Source organism: Mixophyes fleayi, chromosome 11 (assembly GCF_038048845.1).
Source record: "Mixophyes fleayi isolate aMixFle1 chromosome 11, aMixFle1.hap1, whole genome shotgun sequence".
NCBI lineage: Eukaryota > Metazoa > Chordata > Amphibia > Anura > Limnodynastidae > Mixophyes > Mixophyes fleayi.
Window position 1 is genome coordinate 88985614 of NC_134412.1, and position 17217 is coordinate 89002830.

The following is a 17217-nucleotide window of genomic DNA, read 5'->3' on the forward strand; positions in this document are numbered from 1 at the left end:
TGGAGGGAAGATGCCCTGACAAGTATTTAAGCTATGCCCCTGTCTATGTTCTTGCATTGTCGGTATGGCTGTTATGTCTACACACTTACAAAGGCACCTCCCCACAACTGATATTTTGGGGGATATTATTGGCTCTCTACCGGAAGCGTTATTGTCCTTTTCTTGTCTTTCAGGCAACAGCCGCCTCAGAAGAGCGGAATGATGTCACCCTTTTGTACAACAAAATGACCCTCACCGAGTTTCAGCAGAAGTTCGCCATCGATGTAAATATCCCTCAACAGTCCGAGAAGTCACCAATACATCACGTCCTGATGTCACTATGACATTACAATCAATAATATGCCACAGTCAATAATATGGTAGTATGACCCTAGTTTATGAGTGTGTGACCAGGTTATGCTTTATTATTATTCTGAGAGTCCATTCATCTATGCCTTCAGAGATTCTCAGTTATCAGAGCCATTATTATGATGAAATCACCTATTTACAAGTGAATATAATTAAATTAAAGACTTTTTTGTCTCATAAACAAGATGGCTGCCACCGCTGTCTCTCTCAGAGATGTCACTTCTTCCTAGTGAATGTAAAGGCTGCATTTCCATGTATATTGGATCATCTGACAAAATGGCTGCCTACATTGTGCATTTCAGTGATGTCCCCAGTTGGCTGTGGACTGATTGGTTACCTTCTCGTGAATAGTAATTCACAAAATGGCGGCCTCCACTCCTTTAGGGAAAGTGCCGTGGCCAGTGTACAAATTTCTCCGGAATATTACGTCCCTTTAGTAATTAACTATTTTAGCTCTGTGACTTTTCTGTAAGGATTCCCATGGTACTTTTTTCACCAGGGCTTTGTATAGGCGGTGGGTGCCCCTTTCATTCCAAAAATTGCATTTAATCAAACTTAGAGGTCGGTCAACATTCACCCAGTTCTACGACAGAAAAATACAGCATCATGTGCAGTGTGGCAACTGAGTGAGAACAGACATTATTTGCAAGAATGGCATTCCCATAAGAACTGCAGATAATTTTTAATATCTCTGTATAAATTTCTTAATGTGTACTTGCAACAGAGAAACGAAATAAACGGTCGTATGGGTTAAAGGATTTAGCCTAGCAGACTCCGGAACTGACCAGCACAGATTGGACTCATAGGGGTATATTTACTAAACTGCGGGTTTGAAAAAGTGGAGATGTTGCCTATAGCAACCAATCAGATTCTAGCTGTCATGTTGTAGAATGTACTAAATAAATGATAACTAGAATCTGATTGGTTGCTATAGGCAACATCTCCACTTTTTCAAACCTGCCTTTACTAACTACACCCCATTACCTTAGTAGATAACGACGGTTGCCTATTGGGCACAATTTTGATTTTGATCTATTATAAGAAATTTAGTGGGTTTTTGTCAGACTTCTCAAGAAGTTTGTGAAATAAAAATCACCAGATTTATAGTGTTCAAAATAACACCTAAAATTAATGTTCTATTCCAAAACGGAAATAATAGTTTAAAGAATTCTAAATTCCATTATTTTAGAGTTTTAACTGGACCAGCTTCATCCAAGGAGTAATGTCTTCTGTCAACATCCAGCTCCATGCTGACGAGAAAGTGGTTGTTTACGGAGTGCCGTATCTACATCAGCTTAAAGCGATTATCTCCAATTATTCAGCAAGGTAATTGGCCTATTTAGAATGCAATTGTTTACATTGAAATACAATATTTACGCTGATGGAACTATGTGAACTGGTTTTAGATACTCTAGTTTTACTAATGAAACCATGGTGCTATCGAGATATTTGATGGTTGACTGCAAAGCTGTTTACGTTGCCTGTAGTGGAGCTGTTTGTATAATAAGTACATTTGTGTATAATGTGCACATTTTTCTATAGGTCACTTCCATCGTACTGAAGTTTATAGAATGAATGTAGCTTGGAAGTAATGGTGTAATGGCAATGAACACATTGCCAGGATTATACCAGTCACGAAGGCGAACAGCGTAAAACACTTTGGGGTATATTTAAGAAAGCACGGTAGTGCACTTACCGTGTAAATTAGGCCAGGATGTGCTCTCCGCAAATTTATTAAAGGTGCATCGCAGCAGATATCATTGATATCTGCTGCTTTGCACTCCTGATCGTTTTTGCGAGCAGTCACCATTCAACAGAATGGTGACTGCTCCTGGCCGCAATCTAACAAGTCCCAAAAAAAAGTTTTTTTCGGGAACTTTTTGTGTTAATGTACGCATAGGAAATGCTGGTAAAACTTCTGTTCTTCGGTATGTCCAGCTCTGCTCCAGGGAGCAGAGCTGGACAGCACATGCGCAGGGAGTGATCTTGTGATCCCTCCCTGTCACAGCCTCAAGCTCTCCGGACAGCACATGCGCAGTAGCATGAAGAAGAGACAGTGCTCCGAAGAGGAGGAGATCGGGAGACAGCGCAACCAAAGAGCCAGTGGTGAGTATGATTTATTTTTATCACAGAAACAGCAGTTTTTCGGAACTGCTGTCTCTGTGATCCATTTTTCATAAATTTGAGAAATACATCAATCCTTATCCATGCGATAAGGATTGATAAGTATTTCTCGTTTTGTCCGATACATGATAAATGTGCCCCCTTGTGTGAAAATGGTACTGTACGCTACGCAAAATAGTGAGTGTGGTGAGGTTGAGGGTGAGCCCAGCAACATAATAAACACGTCAAGAATTCATTGTTCAAATAACGTCAGCTTTTATACTGGAATTGTGAATACAGCGCTATATCTATTCCAGTATACAGCACAAGAGAAGTGGCTCTAAGGGGGGTATTCAATTAGCTGCGGAGTGCCTCCGTCACGGTTGCAAAGGCAATGTAACATCGCGGATTTCTCCCTGCTCCCCTATGGGGGCGAAGAGAAATCTGCGTCATTCAGGTACCAGAAAAAGTGCAGAGGAGAATTCAGCATTTGGCCAGGTGCAAGGTCATTGTCCCACTGTGCCAATGGCATACCTCCCAACTGTCTCAATTTTGACGGGACATCCCAATTTGAGGGCCGCAAAAGGGACGGGACCTTAACAGAAAAGTGGGTGGAGTTTTGTACAATTTTGCCCTGACATGGGCAGAGTTTGTGAGGAACTGGGCGGGGCTTATTTTGTCATTGGGAGGTACGTAATGGTGCCCTGTCTGTTCCGACCCTTCAGCCATAGCTCCGGATAGCCTAATCTTGTGCATTGGGTCACCCACTTCTATGTAGGTGTATGGCCAAAATCTTACAGAGAACCAGGTGCCAGTCAACTCCAGTTTGGTGATAAGGCCTGGCTGCACCCTGGCAATGTTGGCATGGTGTACGTTTGTCTGTGAAGCTAAGAAGAGGTTTGTATTCATGCAGGTCTATACAACCCCCCTTTGGATGGAAAAAAGACAAGTTACTAAAAAAAAAAAAAAGACAAGAAAAAAGTCAATATATCAATGTAAGAAAGACCATTTCTTAGCTGTCCCTATAACATTAAGCTGTTTGTCTATATGACACATACAGCCCCTGTAGCTGTGCAAGGTTACAACTGCAATGAATGAATCTGCCCTGCGTGGATCATCCAGTGAATTGACCCCATGACCACGGTTAAAATTTTCACAGAGCTGTAAAATTAAAAAATAAATATGTGTAAGACAACGATACGAAACAACAGAATAAATAGTTTTGTTGGCAGTGTCCTAATCAGTTTATGCCAAAGAAAATACTGTGGTGGGTTTTCCTGGTGGAAATGTGGAAAAAGCAGCGAAGAGGAGACATATTTTTATCCTCCCTGTGTAATATAATTCTATTATTATTATTATTATTATTATTAGATTTATAAAACTTTATAAAAGGTAAAAGTGGAGGTGTTGCCCGTAGAAACCAATCAGGCTTTGGAGGTGTTGCCCATAGCAACCATTCAGATTCTATCTTTCATGTTCTAGAATGTACTAGAGATGTCCACTGACCCCCATATTTTGGTTTTGGTTTTGGATCCGGATTAACTTCGTGTTTTGGTTTCGGTTTTGTTTTTGGCAAAACTGCCCTCGTGTGTTTTGGTTTTGGTATTGGATCCTTGTTTTTTTCTAAAATCCTATTTTTTTCTAAAATCTCAGAATTTGGCTCTTTTATTGTTTCTACATTATTATTAACCTCAATAACATTAATTTCCAGTTAATTCCAGTCAATTTTTGTCAAGTGACAAGAATACTGCTACTCCTGTTTCTGTGTGAGCAATGGCACTGGAGACTGGAGAGTGACAAGAACACTGCTACCCCTCCTGTTTCTGTGTGAGCAATGGCACTGGAGACTGGAGAGTGACAAGAACACTGCTACCCCTCCTGTTTCTGTGTGAGCAATGTCACTGGAGACTGGAGAGTGACAAGAACACTGCTCCCCCTCCTGTTTCTGTGTGTGCAATGGCACTGGAGACTGGAGAGTGACAAGAACATTTCTACCCCTGTTTCTATGTGAGCAGTGGCGCTGGATCTCCTGGGGAGGGAGGTACTTATGGAATCCAAAACCTGCAAGATCCAACAACGCAACAATGACGTTTTGCCTCTATTCAGATCCAAGGACGTGCGAAAGTACCAAGCCGGCTCGCGAGCCTACTCGGATCCCCTAAGTTCGGGTGGGTTTGGTTTTCACAAAACCGAACCTGAGCATCTCTAGAATGTACTAGATAAATGCTAACTAGAATCTGATTGGTTGCTATGGGCAACACCTCCACTTTTCCTCCTTTGTAGAAGGTTTGATAAACCTCAGTAACCGGTCTACTACTTACTAGTTGATCATGTTTACGTTTTTCTCTAGTGGTTTAGAAGCATTTTCTATGTCTCTAAGGGCTAGATTTACTAAGCTGCGGGTTTGAAAAAGTGGGGATGTTGCCTATAGCAACCAATCAGATTCTAGCTTTCATTTATTTAGTATCTTCTACAAAATGACAGCTAGAATCTGATTGGTTGCTATTGGCAACATCCCCACTTTTTCAAACCCGCAGCTTAGTAAATCTAGCCCTAAAAGTCTTGTAAACCGTAATCTTAAATGAATTCTCATAGATTTAAGTGGCATTTAAATGACGAACGTGCCTAGCAGCATGCTGTGTTTTTTCTTTGAAAAAAATACTTTGCAGTGTGAAAATTGCTTTATTATTGCATCATTTTCCTTGTGCTAGTAACACCCTTACTGGCATTTAAAAGCAAAACAAAACACATGTTAGTGCTGGCAGTAGGAGAAACACAATAAAGTATTTAGGGTCTGTGATAGTTGAAAAGATAAAATAAAAAAACAACAACATTAAAAAACAAGTATCTAGCCTAGAGGGTGGGGGGGGGGGGGCATTTAAAGGAAATTGATCAACAACTGTACAGTCTACAGACAATATTCTTTTGCATCATCATCATCATCTATTTATATAGCGCCACTGATTCCGCAGCACTGTACAGAGAACTCACTCACATCAGTCCCTGTACCCATTGGAGCTTACAGTCTAAATTCCCTAACATACACAGACACAGACACAGACCGAGAGAGATTAAGGGCAATTTAATAGCAGCCAATTAACCGACTAGTATGTTTTTGCAATCTAGTCTGTGTAACTTGTCCCTCCTTGTGACCGGCTAAATTGCTCACAGATCTGATCACATGGTAAGGTGTGCGGCCAGGGTTAAGGGTCAACTTTGGCCTTTATGGACTAAAGTTTTAAGGTAATATAGTGCACTTTTGCTGTGGCCAATGACTGCTCTGTGTCTTTTCGAATGTTTAGGCCTTGTGTTTAATGCCTTAATCACTGTTTTCATTTTTCCCTAGCACTTTGCAGAATTATCTAGTTTGGCGACTGGTAATCGACCGAGTTAGCAGCCTGAGTAGACGCTATAAAGATGCACGAGCCAACTACAGAAAGGTAATCTTATAGTATTCCTAATAAAACTGACGTATAATAATCAGTGGTGAAAGTGGGGTGTATACGGTGGTATCTCATAACGCCACTTCTCCTACTGCCTTCATTATAAAACTATTGAATTCCATTCACTTACATTCCCATTACATTTTCCATAATGCCCCTTCTAAATTTGCATTTTGACCACTGATAATAATAATATAATATTAATTTAAAACTGATGTATAATTAGAACTTTACATAATAATATTTACATGTAAAGTAGCTTTTTGCTTAATATCAATGTAAATACGTATAAAATGTATTTTGCAAGGCTCTGAATAAAGGAAGTTTGAGTAACAGAAAACGACCCAATCAATTACTGTAACAATGGAGTTGTTGCAAGTACTGCTTGGATTATCAAGTTTGATTTTTAGCCTTATAAGGGAAGGTTGCAAACATAATTTAATTATAAATGTACTTTTTTTGTAATAAAGACGAAGTGCTAAATGTTAAAGAAAAATTCTAGTGGTACTGTATAAATGAATGGTAGCTCAGGCAGAACAGGGTGTCTGGATAGCACAGAATATCTGAAAGTTCAATAAAAAGGGATTACTACCTGGCGCTCTCTAGACAGGGGCTGAGGCCAGTTTGCATAGCGCATCTTGTGTGTAATGGCTTTGCGCATGCCCAGAAAGATTTGTGTGATCCTGCCGCTTACATACACAAGCTTATTGTACCTGGTCTATGTTCGTCTTTAGAGACCAGATGGACTGGGTTCTAACATGACTGCTTGTAAATTTACTGCTCAATCTCATTGGTGCTTTTTTCGTTGTTCGGCCAGATCTAGCGCTCTTGTGTATGTGTGTTGATTTACATTAAAGTGGTTGTTTCTTCTGTATATGAGAGTTTAAAAAAAATCAAAGAGTTTTATTGATGCCCTGTAGTGAATGTGGTACTAGTGCCAAGTTGCACGGATCTTAAGATGGGCACAACTCCTCATATGGGCATAAATATGTTATTTGTACGTTCAGTTTTCTTTAATGTGATTTACACCTAATTTGCGCCCAATTCTGCCTCAGACCCACAGTAGGTAATTATGAACAAAGTGCATAAAATGTGCCTTCACCGGACCATGACGGGAAAAGCAAATTCGTAGAATAAAGTAGAACTTCATGAGTAAGAATCTCTTTCACCAACCTTCTTCAGATAACAATGAATGTTCCAATTATCAATACAATTTATGCTCATTTCACATAGGTTTTTCCAGAATTTTAAGGGTCAGTGCCAAGTAGAAGCAAAATATTTTGAGGAAATTTGACTTTCTACAATTTTCACTGCTTTGTAACCAGGTCATGCTCTTTTAATTTTTGTTATACCGGTCTTTAAAACATTAATTGTAGCTGAACTTATTTACCATCGACAACACTCTATGCGACGAGCGTCTGGTAGAAATCCCTGTTATTGCTAATTATCCTTTAAAATTTGGGTCTTGTCACTAAGAGTTTGTGCTGAAGAACAAGGGGCTATGGGATGAAATTTTTCCACCACATTCAAGCTGGAAATGAAGTAACATTAATATTCTTTACAATTGTGGGTTATGAATAAACAAACAACGCAGAGAAGCAGTGGTCACTTCAGCTTTGACGCAAGAGCTTCCATAGTCCAACGTCCGCCTTTACTGTTCGTTTATGCGTGGTGGGAATCTAGAGGCAAAATGTGGCACCTTCAAGATGCTGGCCTCCGACTGACAATAAGTTTTCAAAACATAAAGATAAGGTGCATCCCTTACACTTTTAGGGCTTGACCGCACTCAGAAGAAATACGTGTGAACGACCCCTAACATTGACAGTGGAGATCTCTAAATTATAACACTTTAAAATGAGTCGGCACTTGTCAATGGTTTGAAAATCAGATAACATCTTCTATCTGCGTCTCTCATCCACCCTCAATACATCCTCCCATTTCCGGTCACAGGACTTTTTTCGGGGCTGCACCCACACTCTATGGAATTCACTCCCTCGCACAATTAGACTCTCCTCTGGTCTACAAACTTTCAAGCGTTCTCTGAAACCCCACCTCTTCAGACAAGCTTATAATATTCCTCAACCACTCTCTTAGCCTCACTACACTACCCTATTACCACCCGTTACACAATTTCACACAAGACAACTACCCCCTGACCAACATTGTTGTGTGACGGGATCATTTAGCTTACGAATCACTTTTACCTTTGCAGTCTGGCTGGGCCGAAATGCAAAATGTAGACTTAACCTCATGTTTCAAACTCCCATTGTCCCATAGATTGAAAGCTTGCGAGCAGGGCCTTCTCACCTCTTTGTCTGTTTTACCCAGTTTGTTTATTAGTTTACTGTGTTTGTCCCCAATTGTAAAGCGCTACGGAATATGTTGGCGATATATAAATAAATAATGATGATGATGATGATGATCAGCTGTGAAATAAGATAAAGTTCTTGTTGACTTCTCTCCAGGCTCTATATGGGACCACATTGGAAGATGGTCGTTGGAGGGAATGTGTCAGCTACGTCAACAGTAATATGGAGAACTCTGTTGGAGCGATGTATGTTAAGGAAGCATTTGCTGGTGAGAGTAAGAGGATGGTATGTAACGTTTGCATTACCAAACTATCCAACTAGAAATGACGGGGATTCCAAATAAATATCCCAGATCATAAATACGTCATGAAACATTCCTTGTTTATTGAAAAGTTTTAAACGTACTTAAAATCCTGATTTCCCAATAACTTTCCGGGGACTATCAATCTTCTCCGACGTAAAAATGTCCAGGGGCAACCAATATCCTCTTTAACGGTTCAGTTACAGAGAGCAAATACACCCAAAATAATTTAAGACTCATGTGCTTTTAAAGCATATTCAATTTCTTCCACGAACACAGTCATTATTTGTGAGAGGGCCCCTGCTAAGGAGAACTTACAATCTAAAGGAAAAGTGGGGACTTATGGGAACACCAAAAGGCAAAAACTGAACAGAAAAGTAAGAAAGAAAACACTTACAAGTGATCGCTAACCATTTCCTGGGTTCAGAAGGTAACTAATTGTTCCTGTATTTTCTCTCCCACCTCCTCCCAACAGCTTCTTATCGCTAGATTAGTATAAACTGTTTATGACTGTTATCTAGAAGGGACATTAAGTTAGGAAGCATATTGGAAGCCGGGACATAGAAGTCTAAAAGTTCCACAACCTCTTCCAAGCTTGTTTAAAGTTAAGCCATTTATACAGGTATCCGAGTTAGTGCCGTAAACCTGAGAATTACTGAAAGGTTTTGGTGTACAAACAGGCTGATGGCTGTGATGTTTTGTGCTTGGTGGCTATAGGGAATGGTTTTGGTTGGACTTTATACAAATGGCACAAGTGCTTGTTTGGCACAGTGACCTATTCCTTTATATCTCCGTAACGATGAGGGTTGTCATGTGCTCAATAGTGCAGGGTGAAGTTGCCAACCATTAGTAAATGTCACAGTTAAATACAGGAATACAGCTAGGAGCCACGAATATGGTGAAAAACACTCTATGTTTATTTGCAGAAGTGTACACATAGCAGGTAATCATGAGTTTGTAGTAAATACTGATGCAGGAAGTAATATGAACTTGCAGAAAACACCAGGTATACAGCTGATGCAGGGAAGCAGGAGGTATGGAGAGATCCCAAGCAGCAAGTAACCAGAAGCATACCAGAAGGCAGGAACAACAGGATCTAACAACAATAACCAGCAATGTATGCTGGGAGTGTACAGGTATAAATAGGGAAAACACCCAGGTGCAAGGAATAATTAGTGCAGCAAGGTTAACTCCTAAAAGACATGAAGCAGGCACAGTAGCAGCACCTCTGGTGATCAGAGGTACTGCTGCATACACACAATAATAAAGTCTAATAGTCCTGGAGGCAGAAGCTGCCAATACAAAGCAGCAAGCTGCAGGCAGATCGTGACAGTAAACTTATATTAATTATTGGATGATGCTTGAGGAAAGGAGAGTTGTACGCAGGGGAGAGCTGGCAAATTTTAGCCCGGGGGTCAAGACTCGAATCAGCAGCCTATTTTAAAGGGAAAAAAATAAACAAATAGCCCACTGACCCAGCCCAAGTTGGACCACTATGGGAGATGCCCTCTTGCCCCAAAACCCAGCCTGCCTGGCAGTTCTGTTGCCTTGTTACAGACATCATTTTGAAGACATGTTATCACTCTACATAAAGGACAGAAGAGCTGATCTCCCTTTTTCATTTGCAGCAGCATTGGGTGTAATTAATAATCTACGTTAGGAACTTTTTTCCTCAACTCAGCCTAAAAGCATTAATGGTTGCCCCTGCTGATCCACTTTTTATACAACATTGGATACTAGCAATCATAAAACCCATTAATATAATAATACTTTAATATAATTGTGTATGTTTACTTAATCCCCTAGCATTTATTCTGTAATAAATGTAACGAGGGAGGGGGGGGGGGGGGGTTAAATCTGTAATCAAAATATGACAGAATTTTGTCTACACAGTCACTTGTAGAACAATTTTCATAGAGCGATACAATTCCTGAGTCCAACTAAGACTTCTGCAAAAAATTGCATATTAAATACTCAGAAACACGATGTTGCTGCCATTTGACAGCTAGTCTGCGATGAACTGACCTTCCATCACAACATACATAGCGATGATTGCTTCCAGAGTTGCAAAGGTTGCTAAGGAGAGTCGGCACGTAAGAATCTGTCAAATTGCAGCGACACTGTTGTTCTGACTTTTCAACAGGAGATTTCAGGCAGAATTCCTGTTTCAAATATCCAGTTATTCCAGTAAATTTGCAGAATAATTTTAATTGGGCAAAGAACCCCTTTTCTAGGGTAATCATTATCACTAGTGAGTTTATAAGCTGCATTCTCATGGATGTGGGTTTCGTCCACAAAATAGCTGCCTTCTCCGAATGTAGGTAACATTAACGTTCCTGACAGTGATGCCACCTTGGAGAGCTTTTCTATTTTTGGATTTCCTGGAATGTATAAATAGCTCAGTATGTTCAAAAACAAGACTGTTATGTAAAGGAACATTTTACTGATATATTTCATCTATTTATATTAATGCTATTTTATTGCATGATTATTATTTTATTATGTTATTATTTTATTGTTATACTATAAGTAAGTTTAGCTCCATTATACAATAGCACACTGATACAGTACAAATGATAAGTATTTTACCCTAGAAAACATCAGTATAAATTGTTTAATTTTAAGTTTTGTTCCGCTTGAGGTCTAGAGCATGTAGATATACTTGGCATCGTGGTTTGTAATACAGGGGTTGGTGCCGTCACCTGATGCCAGCCATGTACAGTATAGAATCAAATATTTAAAAAATATTTGCCCATAGACAGATATAGCTATCCTATAAATTGTGGACATAGGAGAGAAGATATTTTAATATCTACAAACATGCATGGTATAGATTGGAATCATTTACAGAACATAAGATGCCTCACAATCCTCCATAGAACAGAGAACTTATTTTTATGTCGCTCCTCTAAGTGTAGAGTAATTGTTACTATCGTATGAACATTCCAACTGTCCGCACGCGGTGGGAAATTGTGTTCCACTAACCACGGCAAACAAGGGCTGTGTGCACCTACCCTTGGGGCATGCAAAAAGGTAGGGGTTTTGTTTTTTTTTTGGGGGGGGGGGGGGAGTGCCACCAACGTGGCTCCCTTGAGACTTTAGTAGTCACATGGCCCTATATTACAATTTACGGCAAAGGTTGTCGAGCAAAGATTAAAAACAATTTTTTTTTTTTTACGCATGTCGTGAGGTTCTTCCTGCTGTATTAGCTAGGTTATTCAAGCTTCAAATGATGCCTCATAGAAACAGATAAACTAAAACTTTTTTGTACATGTCCACAAGTTGGACGGAAGTGTCTGAGGGGCGTGTCTGTTCTCAAGCGGACACATCCGCTACTCATTCAGACATAAACGTATTTTCAACTCTGATTATGGTGGACATACATATAGACTTGCGTGTGACTTTTTCAGTTGCAAGTTGCGCTTGCACTAGCGTTCCGTTTTGAATCAGGCCCATGTGCAGAACTGCAGGGCACAACTTGTGAAGTCACCAGGTGACAGCACCAGGACAAAACTTGAGTGGGAGGCGGCAGAAGTCGGGGAGACTCGAATCAGGTCTCCTCTTCTAGTCAGCACTAGTAGATCTAGGCAACACTAGTAGGTCTAGGCAGCACTAGTAGGTCTAGGCAGCACTAGTAGGTCTAGGCAACACTAGTAGGTCTAGCACAGTGGTCAGGGAACAGGGGTAAATTACCCCAAATGGGGTAAAAATGAAATTCCTGGGGGTAATGCTGCCGATTCACATGCTGTCAGTTGGATTGTAGACCCCTTTAAATGTGATATTGCTGTTGTACCAGAAGAGTCTCAAGGGTTGGCAGAGGCACTTCTTGAGCCTCGATGCAATAATGAAGCATGTATTGCATTTGAAAACAAAGCAGATCTGTCAAATTTTTGGATGTCAACAGCTGCACAGGCATCAAAATTGCACATGAGGAGGCAGTCAAAAACTTGCTGCCTTTTGCAAGAATCTATCTTTGCGAACAAGGATTTTCCACTCTAACGAACATAAAAACAAAGCAGAGAAATCGATTGGACGCTGAAGACTGTATCCAAATTGCTCTGACATCAAAATGCCCCAATGTTGATGCTCTCATATCAAAAATGAAGCAACATAATTTCTCCAAAACCTGAAGTTTTGAAGTTAAAGCTTTCAAAGGAATTTTGAATAGATTCAATAAAATTTTGAATTCCAATAATTAATATTTGATTTCCTTCCTTTCAAATCAAGGGGGTAATGTCGGCGTATCTAAATATATTTGGGGGTAAAAGGTAAAAACATTCCCTGACCCCTGCTCTAGGCAGCACTAGTAGGTCCAGGCAGCACTAGTAGGTCCAGGCAGCACTAGTAGGTCTAGGCAGCACTAGTAGATCCAGGCAGCACTAGTAGATCCAGGCAGCACTAGTAGGTCCAGGCAGCACTAGTAGGTCCAGGCAGCACTAGTAGGTCCAGGCAGCACAAGTAGGTCTAGGCAGCACTAGTCGGTCTAGGCAGCACTAGTCGATCTAGGCAGCACTAGTCGGTCTAGGCAGCACTAGTCGATCTATGTAAACTGGACCTAATAGTAGCTGTCTTGCCAGTCATTATTAGATAACATGTTAAAAATGTATAAAATAGAATTTTCTGGCACTCTGATCCCTCATGGATCTAGAGAAATGCACGTTACACAGAGATGGTCAGATCCAAAATTTGTGCTTCTGCCCGTAGCTACACCCCTGTCCCTTTAACAAACATAGGACAGCTCAGTCACAAGGAGGTATAACAGTCAGACCGATGGGTAACTGCTTATTTTCTCTCCCATCGTCAAATGTAAAAATTACAATTAGAGCACAGGTCATGTGATTTATATCAAGTATAATCTGCCAGATGTAGGTGTATTTTTATTTATATTACGTGCGTATGTGTTTTTATTATTTGTGTATGTGCATATGTATATAATAGTAGATTTATCGTTCAGCTCTTTCAACTTCTTTTAGATCAGCGACCTCATAAACAAGGTACGTGAAGCCTTTATTGAGACCCTGGATGAATTGCAGTGGATGGATCCCACATCAAAAGAAAAAGCACAAGAGAAAGTGAGTTAAACGGCTCCAGAATTGGGCTGTTTTTTTGTTGTCATTCTCTAAAGGGCGCTATTCAAAGAGTCCGATCGAATTACTATTATGTGAGAGACAAAACCTGCAAATAATAGTTTGGCAATGTATGAAAGTACACGAAGTATAATAGTGATCTGTGGGAAACTTTCCAAGAAGAAGGGGGGGGGGGACCATTCGTTGGGGTGAGACTAACACACTATATATGGAAGTGTGTACCATCGCCTGTGCTATAGGCAATTGTCTGTTCTCATGTGCTGTGGTCTGTCCAGCAATAATATTTGACTTATGGGTTTGCCTTTGGAGTTCAGAGATAGAAGTGGGTAACCAAATCGGACCAATCCAGTCGTTCTGTGGTGTCAGAACATAACCGCGCATGAACTGTTATGGAACACAGATATGGCAACTTGCGATAGATTATTTATTAACCTCAATTTCTTTATTAGAAGAAGAATATGCTGTACTTTAGAGATTATTTTTATTATTATTTCCTTAAATTGATATGAATAAGTTCCTCTGGCTAATCATACGTTAAAGTTGAGGGCTTGTATGTTAACTTAGAAGCTTTACAGGTGTGTGTGTGTGTGTGTGTGTGTGTGTGTGTGTGTGTGTGTGTTTTGCCATCGTTGTTCTGTACATTTTAGGTGTGTTTTTGTTCAAGACGACCATTGGGATAGATTTATCAAACATTCTAAAAAGGAATAGAGGCGTTGCCCATAGCAACCAATCAGATTCTAGCTATCATGAAATAGATAAATGAGAGCTAGAATCTGATTGGCTGCTTGGCCCTACTTACAAACGTTTTACTCTTGTGTGAGGACAGAGACTAATTTCTAAATCGCGGTCAGTGGATTCTTCCAGCTACAGATTGAGAAATGCAGATGTTTAATAGATTAGGAGGTGACGGATAAACACATTTCGCTGATCTTGGTGTGTGGTCTGTTGGCTCACACTGATTTACTCCGCAGTCCAACACAGGGTCCTGTTTTGGAAATTCTAGTAAAACTACAATGTGGAAACAAGAAAAGGAAAAACAGCCCAATGTGCGGAGTGTTTACATTCTTTAAATAATGAAGTATTTTGAAGAATGCTGATGTTTCAACAACTGTTGGAGTGTAATGGACCCTCTCCAAAACTGTTTTTTTTTTTTTATGTTGTTGTATTGTGTTGTATTTGTTTTTATTCCAATAGTTGGTAATTAAAATGCCTCTATAAAAGGTAAACAGACCTTTCCCTTTCTGACCTGACACAAAAACGCTCTGCTCCTTAACTTCCCATTTATTTTCCTGGGCTGCTTAATTTAACTGATTTTTAAAAACATCATTCTCATAAATTAATTAACTCAGCCCAGGTTAATTGCAATAGGAAGATGTTCAATTGTGTTGCCCTTGAATATGACACATGACTGCTGTGTGGTTACAGTTTTATCCAATGCACTGGAGGATCTCTAGCCCAGTGCTTCTCAAACCCAGTCCTCAGGACACCTAACAGGAGACAGGGGAATAATTACACCACCTGAAGACTGTGACAATGTATCAGTCAGTAATGACTACACCTGTGATATAGCAAGGAGATATGGAAAACCTGCACTGTTAGGGGTCCAGAGGAACAGGCTTAAATAACACTTCTCTAGTCCACCATAAATTAACCTATAAGGTTCACTGGGATAGGGGGAATTCTATTGGAATCTGCTGCCAGTTTAGTTATTACAGCTGGATATACTACAAATGCATAGTACCACTTCTCTAATTCTTTATATACAGATATACTACAATTGCATAGTACCACTTCTCTAATTCTTTATATACAGATATACTACAATTGCATAGTACCACTTCTCATTCTTTATATACAGATATACTACAATTGCATAGTACCACTTCTCTAATTCTTTATATACAGATATACTACAATTGCATAGTACCACTTCTCTAATTCTTTATATACAGATATACTACAATTGCATAGTACCACTTCTCTAATTCTTTATATACAGATATACTACAATTGCATAGTACCACTTCTCTAATTCTTTATATACAGATATACTACAATTGCATAGTACCACTTCTCTAATTCTTTATACACAGATATGCTACAATTGCATAGTACCACTTCTCTAATTCTTTATACACAGATATACTACAAATGCATAGTACCACTTCTCTAATTCTTTATATACAGATATGCTACAATTGCATAGTACCACGTCTCTAATTCTTTATACACAGATATGCTACAATTGCATAGTACCACTTCTCTAATTCTTTATACACAGATATGCTACAATTGCATAGTACCACTTCTCTAATTCTTTATACATAGATATACTACAATTGCATAGTAACACTTCTCTAATTCTTTATATACAGATATACTACAATTGCATAGTACCACTTCTCTAATTCTTTATATACAGATATACTTCAATTGCATAGTACCACTTCTCTAATTCTTTATATACAGATATACTACAATTGCATAGTAACACTTCTCTAATTCTTTATATACAGATATACTACAATTGCATAGTAACACTTCTCTAATTCTTTATATACAGATATACTACAATTGCATAGTAACACTTCTCTAATTCTTTATATACAAATATACTACAATTGCATAGTACCACTTCTCTAATTCTTTATATACAGATATACTACAATTACATAGTACCACTTCTCTAATTCTTTATACACAGATATGCTACAATTGCATAGTACCACTTCTCTAATTCTTTATATACAGATATGCTACAATTGCATAGTACCACTTCTCTTGTTCTCTATACACAGATATACTACAAATGCATAGTAACACTTCTCTTGTTCTCTATACACGGATATACTACACATGCATAGTACCACTTCTCTTATTCTATATACACAGATATGCTACAATTGCATAGTAACACTTCTCTTGTTCTCTATACACAGATATACTACAAATGCATAGTACCACTTCTCTTATTTTATATACACAGATATGCTATAAATACATAGTACCACTTCTCCTATTCTTTATACACAGATATGCTACAATTGCATAGTACCACTTCTCTAATTCTTTATACACAGATATGCTACAATTGCATAGTACCACTTCTCTAATTCTTTATACATAGATATACTACAATTGCATAGTACCACTTCTCTAATTCTTTATATACAGATATACTACAATTGCATAGTACCACTTCTCTAATTCTTTATATACAGATATACTTCAATTGCATAGTACCACTTCTCTAATTCTTTATATACAGATATACTACAATTGCATAGTAACACTTCTCTAATTCTTTATATACAGATATACTACAATTGCATAGTAACACTTCTCTAATTCTTTATATACAGATATACTACAATTGCATAGTAACACTTCTCTAATTCTTTATATACAGATATACTACAATTGCATAGTAACACTTCTCTAATTCTTTATATACAAATATACTACAATTGCATAGTACCACTTCTCTAATTCTTTATACACAGATATACTACAATTACATAGTACCACTTCTCTAATTCTTTATACACAGATATGCTACAATTGCATAGTACCACTTCTCTTATTCTTTATACACAGATATACTAGAAATGCATAGTATCACTTAT

At 38.8% G+C, this 17217-nt stretch overlaps 1 protein-coding gene across 2 annotated transcripts in view; it reads left to right on the forward strand.

Annotated features, from left to right (window-relative positions):
- Positions 1–17217, forward strand: part of MMEL1 (membrane metalloendopeptidase like 1) — a 128163-nt gene that overhangs the window by 95522 nt on the left and 15424 nt on the right. For both annotated transcript variants that reach the window (XM_075190166.1, XM_075190165.1), the window contains exons 10-14: positions 174–263; positions 1538–1674; positions 5798–5891; positions 8360–8488; positions 13478–13576. In XM_075190166.1, coding sequence (XP_075046267.1) covers positions 174–263; positions 1538–1674; positions 5798–5891; positions 8360–8488; positions 13478–13576 — 549 coding nt within the window. The remainder of the gene's footprint in view (positions 1–173; positions 264–1537; positions 1675–5797; positions 5892–8359; positions 8489–13477; positions 13577–17217) is intronic.